Source organism: Coturnix japonica, chromosome 3, assembly GCF_001577835.2.
Source record: "Coturnix japonica isolate 7356 chromosome 3, Coturnix japonica 2.1, whole genome shotgun sequence".
Lineage (NCBI taxonomy): Eukaryota > Metazoa > Chordata > Aves > Galliformes > Phasianidae > Coturnix > Coturnix japonica.
The window spans coordinates 49,982,209-50,000,505 of NC_029518.1; the positions used below are offsets into that span (position 1 = coordinate 49,982,209).

Below are 18,297 nucleotides of genomic sequence, written 5' to 3' on the forward strand. Positions count from 1 at the left end.
CTAGACAATTCCTCTTCACTCAGTGCAGCCCAGGCAAGCCAAAAAGTTGGACAGCCTACTCTGAAGTCTGGCCTCACTGCTCATGCCCCTTTGAAGGAGAGTGACGGAAGCCAAGGATTAGTTTCAGAGATGTGTTTTCTCTAGCTGACACTTACGTCACCTCCTTGGGCAGATGAGCGAGGAGTCGTGATTCTCGAAGCATGCCTATTGTAGATCTCCAGTGATGATTTTCTAGCACTGAAACATTCTGGTAGGAACAAAAGGGATACATGCAAGGATTAGGCAGGTACATCTCATGATGCCCAGACTTGGTTGAAAGTTGCTTGCCGTAACAAAACGAGAGACAATTAACATGAAAATCTTTGCTTTTTAGCCAGCTTTCAGATTAGAAGAATCTGTCTGAATTTCTATTGTTAAAGACACTGTACTCCTAGATACCCTAGCTAGGATTAACCATAGTTACTGGGGAAAAACAACAAAACAGCAACTTTCCAACCATAAGAACTCAGAACAAGGTATGAAGCTAGGAGCAGGCCTTATGACATTTAAAAGCAATTCTGTTCATCAGCCAACTTAAATATCCTTATTCTCCTCTTGCCTAAATTCATCAGGATGGGATTTTGCAACCCTGTACTCTAACCAAGGAGAAATAAGGGATGTCCCTGCATGCTTGCTGCAATGGTTTTGAGCTAAGCCACTGGTAGTGAGTTGTTCATATTTCTTCTGTCATGCTATCAACATAGATATGGAAAGACTGCTGGGTCAAGAATGCAGAGCAAGCATATGTAAAGATGTATTCATTGTAAAGATTACGCTGGGCTAGCTGAATTAAAATATCGCATAGAGTTAATTTCAAATCAAGGCACTGTAGTTTCATGAGTTAAATGCGAGAAAAGATTGGTACTCATCAGATTTCTCCTTTCTGTTCTCCTGCCTGCTCTCAGCTACAAGTAGAACCCCCAGTAGAGGACTTCTGCATTTTGTTTTTGTCTCTGCACCTCTTGGCAGTGTATGTACTCAGCCACCTGCACAGAGCAGAGCACACTGTGGGGCCCTCGGCCCACCTTGTTAGACCTTGGTTCCCCCTCTGAAGCTTTGCTTAGCAAACAAATGATTTACCTGCATGGAAAGAGACACTTGTTTCCTTTTCTCTCCAACAGCTGAGTTTGAGAGACTGTCAGCCTCTGCCCTGCATCTACTTTTACTGTGCTGGCATGGAGCGCTCCTGAGCTCTGCATGGAAACCTGCTTGCCTGACATTTGGTCACACTGAAGGTGAGCCAGAGCACGACTGAGCATACAGGCATCCAAGCACATCCTTGCATCCAGCTAATAGTTACTCAAAGGAAAAATTAAGTCAGGTATCCAATCCAGATTTCCATTTCTGTAAATCCCCACTCTTCGCCTGCTGCTATTTGAGAACTCAAAGCCAGTAGAGCACTTACTATCCCATACTTAAAGAACATGGAACAGGGAAAAGGAAAGGTCAAGTTAACAAGTGACAAGTGAGCATGAAGTCATATGACTCCCCTGTTAAATGCGGATAGCCTGAATCCCTGAAGCAGTTGCCAACAATCAGGAGTCAGCTCTTCCACCCAGGAACGCTCTACTGCCTTATTAAGCCTAATTGCCATTAGTTATCTGATCACTTAGGCTGGAGGGGAGATCATCCATGCAGGGAGATCATCCATGATCTCTGTGATGGCCCGCAGACTGTTGTTTTTAGCTCTGATCTCCAGAGAGATTGCTTTCCCACGCTTTTTTTACCATACACGCAAATACACATACAAGCAAAGATAGCTTGCTTATACATAAATGACAGTTGTAGATAAAATGCAGTGCTACAGTAATTGACATGGGCCAAAGGTTTAAATACATTCAGAAAAGACCACAGAAAACAGTGGAGGATGGGTTCATTGATGGTCACTGACCCATCAGTGAGCTGTGCTTTTGTTTCAGGAAGCCTTGTACTACTGCTTGTTGGAGTAGAGAGGTAACTACCAGGTGAGCGACAATGCTGTACTTATCCCAGGTGCTTGTTCCTCTCTTTTACTGGTTGCTCTCAGAAACAGGATACTTGTCTAGACAGCCTGTGGCATGACCTATGGTAGTTGCTTTAAAGTTCTTTCCTTATATCTCTAGGCATGTTTGGGTAACTATCTACAACTCTTCCTTTGGTTTCTTCTATCTTGTTTTTTTTTTTTTTTTTTTTTTTTAAGTTACTGCATTCATTAGTTGTTCCATTTCCTAGTCATGTGAAGCTAAATTTTCCTTCAACTTAATGCCAATTTAAGACATCCGTGCTGTTTACTTGCTTTCTAAAGGAAAAAGAAACACAAACCAACACCACTGTACATATTATCAACCCGGTGAGTCTTTTTACCTGGTACAGGCTGGCAAGGTGGTGTTTCGTTTTGATCAAAAATGGCTGGTTGACCCCTGGATGATCCACATCATGAGCTGCAGCAGCCAGCAGTCCAAGCATGATGTCCGATGGGGTGAGGAAGTTGGCAAGCTGAATCACACATTAATCACAACAAGAAAGCAAAGAGTAAACACTTCCCCTGGCCCCATTCCCCCTTTTGGCAGATAAACAAACCAGCTGACTACACGGGACTGCTCAGTTTTGTGCACAGACATCAAGAACAAAATAAACTAATAAACTGAGAGCAACCTTTTTGAGGTGGTTATTGAATGAATATTGGCAAAGAGTCAGACTATGTTAATGTCACTACAATCTGTATTTCTTATCATTTTCTGCTATCTAAAAAATAGCGCTTAAGTGTTTGTTGTTATTTTTTTGTTTTTAATCCTGGGAAAACAACTTTGAGCATTATCTGAAAGCAACGTCAATGTGAAAGGCTGTCCTTACCTTGGGCTCCCTTAGATAGCAGTGCATAGCTTGTGTGACGTCAGCAGCATGGACAGCATTGTGGTAAGGGTTCTGGCTGTGGTAATCTTCTTGAACCATAACTAGGAAACAAAACAGAACACAAAGATCCTTTTGTCTCTGAATTCCATGGCCACTACTGGGAACTGGGTTTAAAATACAATTTGAGGTTTCGCAGTCAGCTGCCTAAGGAGTTTCTTCAAATACCTGTATCTTACTGGTGGCTCTTACTGCGATACCTTCAGAAAAAAAAATGCATGAAAGGATCTGTGAGGCCCGTGGGGATACACTTGGTCTAGTTCATAAATCAACTCTTTCTTGCCTCAGTGAAGGCTCTCATTCAGGAGTAAAATAAATAAGAAAGAAAGACAAATTTATCCACAACGGAGTGTAATTATTTAGGCTGCTGTCACGGGGGAGTAATATGTCATTACGGCAGTACAGCCTGATTTACAGCAGCAGCAGAGGCCCTGACATCCTGGCACCATTTGCTATTTGAGGACTACAGTCCAAGGCATTCCTACAGAGAATCAAAAGGTACTGCATTTGCGTATTTGAAGAAAGATCTCCTGTGACAGCCACATCTGCGCTTCCATTTTAAAATACTACTCCCTCCTCCTGTTTCAGTTTGCAGAGCTGGAAGAGTTCCACCTGAATGCTTAGTGCATACCTGTTAAATCTCATTTGCATTAGCATTCAAGACCACTGAGGTTTGTGTTTCATGTTCATCTGCTCCTTGCAGCAATGCCTGCACCATTTTGGGGCAACACAACTCAAATGGTAGAAGTCCCAAAAATGCTCACCCAAAATGCTCTTCTTCACACCATCAAATTGATCAAACAGGTAGAGTTACCACAGTACTTGTCTCCAGCATGGACCACACCAAAGCAAATCCCTGCCAACACTTCATTTTCAGTTCATTTGAAGCTATAGTCAGTAACCCTTTAAACCCTCCACTTTCCAGCTCTCATCATCATATTCACCTCATGCCATGCCACAGCAGCTAGTACATCCAGAGAGATCTGTCTCCACATCTGAGAAAAGACTTCAAGAAGTAACAGTAGTGTGTTTTTAAAGAAGAGATCCTGCCTTTGAAGCTCTATCTGACACTGACAAAACAACATTCAGCTGCATTCAAAACATGATGCAGAAAGCAACCGATTTTGGCCAGTTCCTTCCTTTGGTTCACAGACAGCATGGGGCTAATATATCTGTTGGCAGTAACAGCAGCAGGGGCTTTCATCAACACTGTTCAGTGTAGACAGCTTGATATAATTTGTTAAATTTTGTACATAAGCTTTTAACTGCCCTGGGTCTCCTCAGTGGTCTATTAGTCAGTGAAATAATGTTGCTGCACCACAATTGTATTGTGCATGGGTAGGTCTTGCAATGCACGCCTGCCTGTGTGGGCCTCCTCTGCCTACCACATCTCTCTCTGCATGACATACATTTTTCTAAATCATCAGTGCAACTGTGGTAATGGGATGCTTAAGTCCAATACAGAGTCTTTTAAGACACTCAACTGACTTAACAGGTACTGTATTGAGTCCCCTACTGTATGTAAACTGTACCATAATAGATACCACAGAAATATCTGAAGTCATTACAACAACACTGTGATTTTACAGAGGTATGCAGAACAAGCCAATGCCTTTTTTGAGGCCCTACTTAAGCTGTAACCTGCATTCAATGACAGTTTAAAGGTGAGCACTTACCTAAAAACCTATGTAATGTAACCATATCTAGCTGGAAATGGTGAATAAGTCCATGCACGTTGAAGAGGTGACAGAGCAGTGTTACGAGACTGTTTCCTAAAAGCAGAGAGGAACAACTCTCAGATTGCATTAAAGTGTAGTTATCAAACAAGACTAAGAATGTTGGTAGTTTCCTGTTAGTGAGTTCCTATCACCTTAGTTCCCAACACATCAGCATAGCTGATACTCATATACTAAAAAAATGAATTTATACATATATTACTCTCTTACACAAACAAGACTTGACAGTATGACTATGTCAGTCCCACTTGGTAACACTGGTCTGGTAAGAATGAAATGTGAATTTCATATCAGGAACACTGACAAAACTGAGCCTAAATATCAACTAATATTATCAACTACACATACACAGTGTTTAGAAAAGTTTGCACTGCATAATTCGATGCTGATGTTTCCAGAAAAGTTAGAGAAAAAAAACCAACACCCAACAAGCCAACCCATACAAAATATAAACAATGTCTGAAGGGAGTCTTCTCTCATTTAATGTAACTCAGGAAAGAAAATAAACATGTGGACGTGGAGGCTTACTTGGCCTTGGCTACTGACCAGAGGCATAGAAAGGTGACCTGGAAAAAATATTTTGATTTCCCTTGCCATTTGCAGTCCTTTCCACTCTTCCCTGCCAGTTGCTCAGCCAAATTACCCTTTAAACCAACTTTCCTACACTTTCTGCTACAGCCAAATCTACTTAGATTGAGAGCAAGGACTGGGGGATCTCATTCCTACAAGCTATACAGAAAGGCCAAAGGTGTGATTATAACCACTTCAGCAGCTGCCCAACACAGATTCACTGTGCAGATATAACTTGACACATGCTATTATAGCATATTTAAAATCATATAATCATTAAGGTTGGAAATGATCTCAAAGATCATCCAGCCCAACCATCCTCCTATCATCAATACTGTCCACTAAATCATGTTCTTTAGTACCACATCTCCTAGATTCTTGAACTCCTTCAGGAATGGTGACTCCACCACCTCTGTGGGCAGCCCATTCCAGCACCTGACCACTCTTATTAAGAAGTTTTTCTTAATATCCAACCTGAATCTCTCCTGGTGCAACTTGAGGCCATTCCCTCTAGTCCTATCGCTAGTTACATGGGAGAAGGGGCCAATCTCCATCTCATTAAAGCCTCCTTTCAGGCAGTTGTAGTAGAGTGAAATAAGAACTCCCCTAAGCCTACTCTTCTCTAGACTGAACAACCCCAGTTCCCTCAGCTGCTCCTTACAAGACTTGTGTTCCAGATTCCTCACCAGTTTTGCTCCCTTTCTCTGGACATGCTCCAGTTTCACTGAGTTTTAGTGTCTTACATATATTTTGTATTTTATTCTATCCAGATTGTTGACCCAAAACAAAGGTTTTTGGTTTAAGGCATTTTCTATTATGGAAATCAACTTCTTATCAATTTATCTACTCATGTATCTAATAAGTCTGTTTTAAAGTTGCTTTGGAGTTTCCCACATAAAGGAAACTGAAACACTTCCTTGAAACTAATAAGTAATTTATAATAAGCAAAATGTGACTATAACAAATATAACAGATTAAATTAACACAAAAACACACTTCAAATGTCTTCCAGTAGTTATGAACATTCTGGCAAAAGCTTGAAAAGATCAAGGATATGATTGTAAGAGTAGCTAATTGTGTCCAAGTCTCTTCAGTCATCTAAACTGGAAAAGTTTAGTAAAATATTAGCTAGACATTTTTAAGATAGTCATATATAAGATAACTTAAGTAGATATGTATTCTTCTTTTTTAAGTACTTACCATTTGTCAAGCGGTCGAACAAGAAAATGTCAAAATCCCATGTTCCCACTTTGGATAGCATATGCTAAAAATAACAAATACAAAAAGACAAAAAATTGGTATGTCAAACTGCAAAGTAGACTGAAATCATTATTCCATATCGAAGTTGCAGGAACCAGTTGTTTGATGAAAGTTCTGCTCAGGAAAGCTATAGAGATGTATTTGAAATACCAAAGTTTAATAAACAAATTCAGCTATATTACAAAGGCTGCTTACAATGATTCAGACAGAATCACCAAGGCTGGAAAAGATCTCCAAGATCATCTAGTCCAACTGTCCACCTATCACCAACATTTTCCACTTAGTACAACATCCTGTAGTTTCTTGAACATCTCCAGGGATGGTGATTCTACCACCACTGTGGGCAGCCTGTTCCAGCACATGACCACGCTTTTGGAGAAGTTTTTCCTAATATCCAACCTGAATCTTCCCCAGTGCAACTTGAGGCCATTTCCACAATTTCTTATCTGAACAATGAAACAAAACTTACACTCTTTGGAATATTATTAAGATACATGGAGATCTCGAGACCCATCTTACCCGTGCTTGTCCAAGGTAGTCCTCATCCAGCAGGTACAGAGAGGCCTGTGGTATGATTCCACGCAGTAACCGAGATGCATGGAAATACCTCTGAAAACTTAACAGTCTTTTCACCTTTTTCTTGGTGCCGATTTCCCCTGAGAATGTTGTATCTACAAAAAGCAATCAGTACAGAAACCATGAAGACCAAGATCAAGGACAATGTTCTCAATTATTTATTAAAGAGACAATAAAAAATTTGCTATAACGATTCAGAAGCAATAACGTTCATGCTTCTTGCCAGCCCTCATGAAAGGGAAACATTCAATTTCCTATACCTCAGCATAATGCATTTGTTTAGTTCAGAAAGGAAACACATCCCAGTAAACAGAGCAATAATATAGGAGTCAGAAGGTCTGAATTCAAGATACTGCCACAGACTTTAACGTGATCCAAGCTAAATCACCATGGGTAGAACACATGTAACTGTGGAGAGGTTAATATAAAACTCTAGATGGCAAATGAGACAGGACTGACACAGCAGCATGAGTAGCAGCAAACAAACAGAAGTAATGTTTCATGATCTGTAATAAAATGGGAAGCTCCTTGCTGGCAAACAGACAGGAAGCATTTCTCTGCAGTTAGAGTTTGCAAGAAGATAACAGCACTTCTTTATATTGGGTAGACTCCAAGCAGACAATGGTGGCCTTATGCACTGCATCTGCAATACAGCAACTACTCTCACTGTCAATTTGAGACAAAAACAAAACATGACACCAACAGAGAACTCTAAATATGGCTTGAGAGCACAAACACATGACTCAGTTTTGGAAGAGGGTAGAAAAGAAAAAGAACCAAGAGTAGGTTAACAGTCCCACTGTATTATATTTCCTATATACTATAGTAAATAATAAATGAAGAAAACATCTCAGTCCCCCACTTAGGATGTATACACAGGCAATTCCTTCCCTTTGTAGTTACACAAAAGAATATGTTCTTCCAAGTCAGCATCCGGATAATTTTATTCCTTAAGACTATATTAGGAAACATTCATACCTGGCTAAATGCACCACAAAAAAAAAAAAAAAAAAAAAAAAAAAAAGAAAAAAAAAATCTATTCCTCTCGGGAGTTTGAATTCAGAAATTCAGTACTAGCTGCTAAAAAAAAAAAAAAAAAAGGGAAAAAGAGAAAAAAAGGGGTAGCTATTGCACAGTGATTAAATCTGGCATTAGTGTAATTAAATTACTTTACTGCTAAGTAGAGAGGACTATGCAGGCTTCCTACAGCTGGCAGTGACCTAGGTCATTCCATCTGAACTTTTAACAGAACCTCACGCACAACTGCAATGTTTGCATTTTGCAGTCTGGCCTAAGTTTTGCAAAAAGAGGCAGTGGTAGTATCTTTCTTACTATCTTCTAACAGCTTTGTTGATGGACAGAAGCTTGTAAGTAATTGATTGTTTTTTTTAACCTTAGATGGCTCGGCATTTGGATTTCTCCAAGAGCAGATGTGAGCACTTTCAGTAGCAAATTTCTTCCTTATGTAACCCAACAGTTCTTAAACATCACAGCTTTGGAGTGATAGAAAGTCAGTAACCACCAAATGCTTCCTATGGCTTAGGTATTTTCTTAGATTTGTAAGCCACAGATTTGTGCCCGCTGAGTATTAATAATAAAAAAAAGCACAAAATAACTTTATTACAACTTGGATAAAGTAAGAATGCTAACAGTAACAATGCCACTACTGTACCAGCCTGGAGGTTAGATTTTGAGGTATGATGTGCCAGTACCTTCCTGAATTGTCACACGTTTTAAATGCTGAAACACCACCATGGTCTACTGAAAGGGTAATTAACATATACATTCCAGCAGTTATCCATGGACAACTATAGGTCTGGCAGGCTTCTGTCTTTACATTTTGTTTCACTTAGCACCTCTAAGAAGTTGCTGGTATTGAGTTTATTTCCTAGATACCAAAACACTCTTAAAATCAATTTGTTTTTTAAGATTTGTGCTAGCTGTTTCTTGACTTCGCTGTTCCCCTAATACCATCTTTGCCCCACACCTGTTACTGTTTAACTCTCAGATTCAGAGCTCCTACAGATTAATGATCTTAGAGGTAAAGGTCTGTTGTGTTAAACTGATTTGTCCATGAGACACGGGACTTATCAAATGATTGCTGTAGGCTCTACTGGCTTACTGCACCATCCTCAGCAACATGCCTCATTATGATTATGCTGTTTTCCAAGCACTGCAAACACTCAACTATTACCATCAACATTTGGTCTTTTCCCTCTTCTCATGATTGTTGAAGAGGAAAAACATAACAACATGAATATATATATATATATATGTATACAAAAAAAGGAAGAGTCAGAAGCAAAGCAGCTCAGAGCAAACACTGAAATTTTGCCTTCAGCTCAAAACCAGGCCAGAATCTCCCAATAGCGCAGAGCCATTCCTGGTGCACAGGATCCTCAAGCTGACAAAAATCAAGACACAGAAGTGAATCAAAACTATATTTCTAGATAGCAATACATCAGTTGTGGCGTCTGGGGTGCCAAAACGCATGTTTTAGTATCTACCTAAAGAGAACAAGCTGTAGGGCTCACGTGGGAAGGATTTAGTAATTACATGCAATTTTGAAATTAACATGAAAGATGAGCAAGAATATCTTTTGTTTATACCCATAAAACTTCCCTTGAGAACTGTGTTTAATCATTGTGGCAACTTCTGAATGTTTTGTTTACTTAAAACAGCATAATGCGTCTTACTCAGAGATATGCGTTCTCTCATCCTGTTGAGTTACTGCCTAGCACAGAGGCTGGAGAATCCCATTTTTGTATACTGAACAAAACTGCTGCAGGGACTGCATTAACATGCCTACGCAATTACAGGACCATCCAAATAAGCTTTCCTCACAAAACTTAATGCTTACATTCAAAAACAGTTCACCTGAGCTCACAGTGCATCTCCTGATGTGTTTTAGCAGGCAGCAAGCTAAGATAAACTCTTCATGAGGGAGGGCACTTGACATCCCTATCATGTGTGCATGCTATCAGATCACAGACAATGTTTTGATGCTTCACGTAGCCCTCAAGAGGTTAATAAGCCATAGTGGTTACCTTTCTGCCAACAGAGCTCCTCCAGTTACACAGATCTGGTCACCTTAACACGACCTACAGCACACTACAGCCCAACCTCTGTTATTTCAGGGAAAGAGGTTTCCTGCACTAGGAGCTGCTAGGAGTTTTCTTTTGGATTTCTTTGCTGAGCAGGAGCGTGCCCGCAGGCAGCGTGAACATAAAAATTACAGAGGTTATGTTAACAATGGTTGAGTTAACATCCAGGAACGAGCACATAAATCAAATTTGGACAAGGATGTACTTAACACTACACCAGACATTCATTACATTGTTATTGTTCTTTTCAAGTAAACAAACTTGGTTATGCATTCAGATAATGCCTGTGAGTTTTCCTTCACAGCATCTCCTTCTTTATTTTATTGCAGCTCAGAGCACAATAAAAGCAGGTCACTCAGCAGTATGAATGGGTAACAACAGGCTTATTAATTTTCAAAAGCCCACTGATTCAGAAGCAGAAAATGTTTTTTTCCTTTTCTTTCCTTTTCTAAAAGGATGGAAAAATCAAAAGAGCACACACAAATCATGTTTAAACATCCGCTTTTGACTCATACAATTTACAGTACCCTGCTCCTGTTCCATGGATGTAAAGACACTGGGTACCTATCCACTGCTCGTCAAGCATATGCCTGAAGAATCAGGCAGGATTGATGGAGAAGTGCTGCAATATCCAAAGGATCAAGTGTGAGGATCAGAATGTCAATTTATTTCCCAGATCATTTGAAAACAGAGAGGACTCTGGGAAGCAACTAGCTTCCATAATACCAGAGACAAATTCCTGCTTTGACAGCTGACTAGAATGCTTTTATTAAGAGCTCAAGACACATTACTTGACTTACGAAAAATAGTTTGTATTTGCCCATTGTTTATTTGGTTGGTTTTTTTTGGTCAAATCAAGCCAGGCATTTAGGTCACATTTACTGAAGTCTTGTTCAGCAAACTTCGTGTAGAACATGGTTACTAATTCTTACAAAGATGAGCACATAGCACTGATGACAAGAAAAAAATGCTGTGTCCTCTCACTGTAAAAAATCACATCAAGGATTTTTTACATCAAACAAAAGACAGCAGCAGCATAAGTAAGAATAGTGAACTGGCACAGATAAAGTAAAAATTTATTCCCAAAGTTGTATTTCAGATTTGAACTTTGCAGAAGGCATTGGTAAAATAGAAGTAGTACAGGTAACCTTTACTCTCAGTGCTGTCCAAGCTTTTCCATTACCCTGTACAGTGCAGTCCAAACCCTCAAGAAACTACAGTTTTGAAGATGGGATTGAGAAAACATACAAGGCACAATAAAACTGCAACAGAGAACTGTCAATTGACTGCTTTCAACTTAGTGTAGAAGGACCAAGATGCTCAGATAAATGTCTGAGCTGCACTTCCAAGTCTCACTTGGTCACCACCACTAAGAAGACAGAGATGAACACCTTACACTACATACTGTCTACAGATTGCAAAGTGTTGTACAGAAATTATGCAAATATAGAATTCCTCATGAGACTTCTTAAACCTAGAGGAATCCAAAAGGTTTTTATACACGCTTTGTTTTCACTTGCTGCTTTAATGTATTTAAAATGACATTGAGGCTAAACAACAATGAGGTTTTAGAGGCAGGATTGCTGTTTGTAATACCTTGTTTTAAGCACAATGCCCAAACAGGTTTTTTTTTTTCTTTCTTTTTTTTTGTGTGAAAGCTATTGTAATATAATTGTAGATTATTCTAAAGTTCAAAATATCTAAACATAAGTGCGTAACCATCAAGTAAAAATGATTTATTTCATTCACTGTCTTTTGTTGGTTCTTGTAAGAAACGAATAAACAAAATATGATACCAAAACTTTAATAAGCAAGTACAAGTAAATTGTGTTCTTCGCTCCTTGACTTTTGACAAAACTCAGTTTTGGAGGTTAAGTGCTTTTTCTGTTAGCTGCCACTGTTCATATGGGTTACAACTGTATTACTTCTCTTTGAATGGATAAACACAGTTTCACAGTCTTCCAATGAGGAAGAGTCTATCAATGAGAAAGAAAGTGGGACCCCAAACACATCAGAGAAAAGCCAAAAATCAGCAGGAACCAAAAAAAAAAAAAAAAAAAAAAGAAAAAGAAAAAGAAAAGAAAAAGCATTTAAAACTTTGAGTTAAGGTTAAATTCTTCAACTTCCAGCATAACTGCATGAAATCAATGTAGTGTCCTGTTTACAGAAGAGGTGCACGCTTCTTTCGCTAATATAGTTAATGAAATGCGAGAGGTTCCAGAACACCAGTTTCCTCAGTCATGTTGCTATAGGATTTTTCCCTTCTCTTGAAACATCATGCTTCAGGTGATGCTGGCTTTTAACAGATCACTTTCCACATGATGAAGTTCCTACACAATTGCTGGCATTTTAAAGAACACCTGTCCTACAGTTTTCCTACCACTCTAAAACGTAATACTTCTGGGATTGAAAGAGCTAGGGTTGCAGAAGCCGAAGAAGTAACAAAATATTAGCCTTAACAACAGGAGGATAGATTATACCCAAATTTTAAATGAATTTAGATTTTATTTTCTTCACATTCACAGCCTTTACTGGGGTCATCCATCATCATTACGAAAACAAACATCTTGGTATCTCTTATTAAGCCTCCTACAAGCCCTCAGGAAACAGTATGTTGTGTTCTGTTTCACCACAAAACCATTATAATTTAAATATGAGCTTTTGTTCTGCCACTAAAGTCCTGGTACAGGAGCACATTCAGAACCCTTTTCCACCCCCTAGAACTGCAAATGTTTTATAGCCGATTATAGTTTCTCCAACAGGAAACAGTACATCCCCTACCCCCCCACCCCCTTGAAAAAAAGCAACAACCTGTAGCAACAACAGTAAACCCAGCTTTCATTTATCATCTTAATGATCCTTTCTCCTTGTTCTCTCTTTTCCTCTGGTCATTTGGAAAGTATCCTCAGCGTTATCTTCAGTACACCCTTTCCCTTTTCTAATCAGAGAAAAGAAGGTGCGGTAGCACACTGGGTCACGCATAATTTGGAAGCTTTTAAAGGGCCCTTCTCAATTGAACTGAATCCTAAATCTGCATTAAAGATGGTACTAACCTGCATAACCACACCAGTGTTCACTAAGACTGTGTGTTCGCAACACAGCTTTTTTTTTTTCTCTGAAGATGCCATAACCCCAACTATTGCATTTTGTTAGCATATGAAAACACATACATCAGCCAGTTCTACATTCCAGCTTTCATTTTCTGCAAGTGAAAAGCAAAAAGCTAAGAGAAGCGTAAGAGCAGCAGGAAGCAGAACATAATTTCCACTCAACCTTGGTATTAAATTTTGCAGAAGAACTTTCAAAAACAAACATTAAGAACAAACACACAAAATCCAAAGAAACACACCAAGTTTTCTGTTGTTTGACTAAAGGAGGAGTGGAGGAAGACAAGGGCAGACCGGGATAACTTCCAGTGACAGGAAGACTTTTTGAGTACAGTGTGAAGTGTCTCCAGAAAACAGAATAATCTCTGTGCTGCAACGCTATTATGAGAAACTCAGTTCCTCTTTCTTGAATAGGAAAACCGAAAGCAAGGCCATAGGCTGACTTCAGTGCTGGAAATATTCTTGTCATTCAAACAAGATGCAAGCTAACCTGATTAAGAAGTCTGTGTGCCTTCACAGTTGACGAGTATCTTTTGGATGTGTTTATCCATGAGGACTAAGGGAGGTATTATGTAGAAATGATGCAGACCTCATGAGATCTCTCCCTTTCTAATTTAATAACCATCTGGAACTTTGGCCTCATCTCCACAGGCTGGGTTGGGATCCGAGTAATCCAATCAGTCCTTTAAACTTCCTCACAAGACTTCTAGTGTCCTAATTTAACCCAGGTCAGAAATATTTAAAAAGGCATCTCTCACTCCCACTTCCTTTTCTAGCCAAAGGCAACAAAACAAGACAGTTAACCAAACTTTTTTTAACCTCATTCATTTGGATTCAGGTTACTTGATGTTTCAGTTTTGGGTTGGTGGCTGTGGTTAAGTTTTATTTTCCCTGGAGAAGGGCCCTACCTGAAAGCCTTGGAGTTGTTCGAAATCCAAAACCAAAAATGAATGTAAATTTTGCAAATGGATCTTTCTGTAGACAGGCAAAAACCACAGATTCAAACATCCACAGACTTTGGTTCTTTGAGATAGAGACTTTTTCATGAATTCATATCTTTCCTTACTAATTCTGACAATACCTTTTATTTCTGTATTACCTAATTCATTGCAGGCTGGCAAAGCATCACCTTATGCCCAAGCAAAAACAGCAGACTTCACTTGACTCCATTCAGACTGCAGATCAAGGACAGAGACTGAGTAGCAACTAATATCATTATTTATCACCATCTATTGCAAAAAAACATATAATCTATAATAATTTATTCACTAAGCAAAGCTTCAATTAGGTATTTTTTTTAAATTCAGCTTCTAGCTTAAAGCCAGAAAGTTCCTAGGCAACATATAGATACACCCTTGGAATATCTGCAAACATGTTCTGATCTTTTAGATACTCTCAATCCCACTGTAGGTATTAGTTGTGCAATGTGTAAGAAAAAGTAAACCTCTTTAAGTAATATCATTTGGGAACGGTGACTCCAACGTTCCAATATCAATTATACAGACCTAGATTGTGAGATATTTGGGTACTGGCACACACTAGATAAGGAAAGCAAAGGGATGATTGATTCTGAGTCAAAACCCAAAAGTTTCTGATGCAGAAACATTTTTGCAAAAATGAAACCTAAGGATTTAGATGCTGTTAAAATGCAGCATTGGCATTTATATGCCTACTGATAATAGGACATGCAGCACTGTGTTTTTTGATGTTTATACAGTATGCACAGAAGAATATGATTAGAAGAAGAAATTGATGGATATAGATAAGCAAGTAAAATAGAAGTCTGTTTACTTCCTAGAAAAACACATCTGTGTCTGCCAATACCAAACATCTTCCTTTACCTGCAGGTCACTGAGTAAGCCAGGCCCAGGCCCATACATGTCATAAATGCCACTTCAGACCACATTTTGGAGTGAAAAATTAGGCTACACAACTCCCCATGCAGAAAACACTAAGTATAGATAAAACTGAAAACAATGAGAAACCCCAAATCAGGATCAAAACCCCAAAACATAAGAGAGCATAAAACCCAGCTGCCCTTCCTATGTAGGAGCAGAGCTGCCTGAAGAGAGATGGATCACTTTTAAGCTCAGCAGAAGAGCAGAAAGATTACAGAGCACCCTGCTCCTCACAGCCAATCAAAGGCTGTGGCTCTCCAGCCTCCCTCCTCACAGCCCTCTCCCCTGACAACCCTGGGAAGCACCAGCCCTTTCCAGAGCTGGCAAGATCTGTCTACAAAGAATAAAAACAAAAGTCCTATCATCAGTTTCTTTGATTTTTTAACTGGGGAGAACATACAGTAAGAATTTAACATAACATGCTTGTATTCAGAATAAAAAGCAAATGAAGAATTCACTTAGTCAAATATTACTCAAATGTGAGTGTATATTCTCTTGTAAAACAATTCTCATTCATAAAGTACTTTCTCTCAGTCTTTATGAGGACATCAACAGTACTTCCAGCTACCCATAAAGAAGTTTTTTTTCTTCACATTTATCATTGACAAGGCAGTACAAAATTATCTTGAGCTCTGCACAACCAGTTATTCCCTGTTTGTTCTGGGAAAATGTCTGGGTCTGTACTATCCCTCATGCCTTTCTACTGCAGCCACAGCAAACACTTTGATGGAGTTATGACCTAGAAAACACCTTCTATGAGCAAAGCTGAGAGCTATCACTTCGATAAACTGCAGTACTTCTGCCAGCTCACGCGAACACAGCAGATCAGAGCACAAGTCCTCCCTTCCTATTAGTCTCTTTCCTCCTGACTCCCAGCCAGACCTCTCCCTCTGCAGCTGGTCGTCTCCTCCTTCCTGTCACCTACCTCCTCCTCTTCCCTGTTTTTCTGGAAAGCCCTTACAAAAAGAAGATTTAAAAGTTTGGCCTGATAATTGCTTTTTAATGAAAACCATAATCACAAGATTAAAAGCGTAATCGCTAAACAAACGGTTGGAGTTTTGGTCTGTTTTGATGAAGACAGTAAATAACTTTTGTTTCAGAGGCTAAATGGAGCAATCTGTGCAGTACACAAGGACGTATCTAATCTGCCTGTGTCCGAACACTGCATTAGCACAACACAGAGACAATCCTACAGGGCTCAAGATGAAGAGCTCTCCGATTTGTATTGTTATTATTTATTTACATACTGGCTGATTGGCTATGAACAATATATAGAATTCATCAGGTGAAAAAAAAGCCCAGCCTGGTATCTTCTTCTTTATTTTTCTTTTTCCTCTTAAATTTACCCTCCTATATTTACAACAGTGGCAAAATAACTTCAATCAAAATGAGGTTAAGATTATTTTTAACAGATGTTCACTGCTGGCCTGACCCAAAATCTATTGACGTCAATGAGAAGACTCCATGGGGCTTTGGATTGGGTTCTAATTGTTGGAAAAATTAATGTTATTGTAAACCACTGGTCAGTGCTGTCACATGCTCTCTGTCTGCGCCAATTCTATATGACCGGATAACAGACTCACTCACATAAATCTGTTCCAAATGTTGGCTAAGAGGCTAAAGGACATTGGGGTTTATCTTTTTAATTCTGAAGCAACCCCTGCTCTTCCCAGCATGCCCCATGGCACTACTGTATTTACTTGACATGCTCTGCATTATGGACACTACTTGTATAATCACAACATTTTACAGTCAAACACTATGTGGGAATAACAGGATTATTAATGCTGACTCCGTAAAGACAGCTGGACTATAGATACATATAAGATGAGGTACTTTGGTTCATTTACCTTCTATGCCAATTGAAAAAGGAAATAATTAAATTCAGACCCAAAGGAAGGGTTGCACTTACTGTTAAGAAGACGGAAGTCTATGAACGGGTAGGAGCCGCGGCGCTCGGAGAGAACCCCTGTCTGACCTCTCACCCGTGCATCTCCTGCAAAACACAAAATCCCCCGAGACATTAGAGGGGGCAGTAGCCTTTCTTTGCTGTTCACAACCAGATCTATTTTCTGCTCAATGTGACGTTACATTCCTCCAGAGGGAAAATTAAGGTCCGAAAAAAATCATCTCCGTGACATCCCTGGGTTACTGGGTAAAGCAGTACAGCTGATCCTCTTATCAGAAAAAGGCACAAGAAAAAAAGTGTGTTCTTCCCATTGAGCAGCTTCCTGCTCAGTAAGAACACTCTCAGTGCTTCAGGAGTACAGTGGAGGTCTCGTTTCTTTTGTCCAAATGAGTGAGTTGAATCCTCACTGTCACAGCATCACACAGGAAGGGCACGGCCTTGGACTGGGCTCAGGGTCTAGCAGACCTCCAAAGCTGTGGGACTGGCCTCAAAACCATGAGATGATGAAAAAAGCCCAAAACCAAAATACGAGGGTTGTTTTTTGTCTTGTTTTTCTTACTGTTGTTCTTGAACATTCTGGAAAACGTCAGCTGCCTTTGCCTCTAACACAGAAGCTGCTTTATTTAACTGAAATGTGATGTTCTCAAATCAGTGTTATTCCACAACTTCAGAATGTATATTTCAGCATTACAAAGTGACAATATAACAACAATATAACGCTGGTATCCCTGTGTAACTCACATTGACTAGTACCTGACTTGCTGCGCAACACTGATGAAAAGGGCAAAACTCATTTGAAATGAAAAGCGCTACTCAGCATGTGCAAGAGATACAAAATCTCTTTCAAAGCAGATAGAAGGCAGATAGCTTTTTTAAATACAGAAATGTAAAACTCATATATTGTAGCTTCCCCAGTTCCGCATGGGAAAATTCCCAAGAACAAGATCTTAAATATTCTTAAAGAATAAGTTTTGAGATTTCAGAGGCTCAGGTCAGGGTATTCCAGCTCTCTGCAACACCAGTTCCTCCTCTGCAGGAGCACAGACTATCATGCTGAAAACATACCCACTGTACTTCCAGAGACAGCTTGCTGAAGGCCTCTCAGAGTTCACAGTACAATTATGAATTATTAGTTATTTTGAATTGTGCTTCCTCTGGGGACCCGGACACAGCATCTGACTAATCTAAACAAAAGTTATTGAAGAATTT

General features: G+C 39.5%; 1 protein-coding gene across 3 annotated transcripts in view; it reads right to left on the reverse strand.

The window, feature by feature from the left end:
- PDE7B (phosphodiesterase 7B) overlaps positions 1-18,297 on the reverse strand; it is a 166,384-nt gene that overhangs the window by 13,697 nt on the left and 134,390 nt on the right. For all 3 annotated transcript variants that reach the window (XM_032443634.1, XM_032443635.1, XM_015858356.2), the window contains 7 exons: positions 17,092-17,175; positions 7,014-7,165; positions 6,435-6,498; positions 4,605-4,700; positions 2,872-2,972; positions 2,383-2,514; positions 156-247 (listed from right to left, as the gene is read on the reverse strand). In XM_032443634.1, the coding sequence (XP_032299525.1) occupies positions 156-247; positions 2,383-2,514; positions 2,872-2,972; positions 4,605-4,700; positions 6,435-6,498; positions 7,014-7,165; positions 17,092-17,175 (721 nt within the window). The remainder of the gene's footprint in view (positions 1-155; positions 248-2,382; positions 2,515-2,871; positions 2,973-4,604; positions 4,701-6,434; positions 6,499-7,013; positions 7,166-17,091; positions 17,176-18,297) is intronic.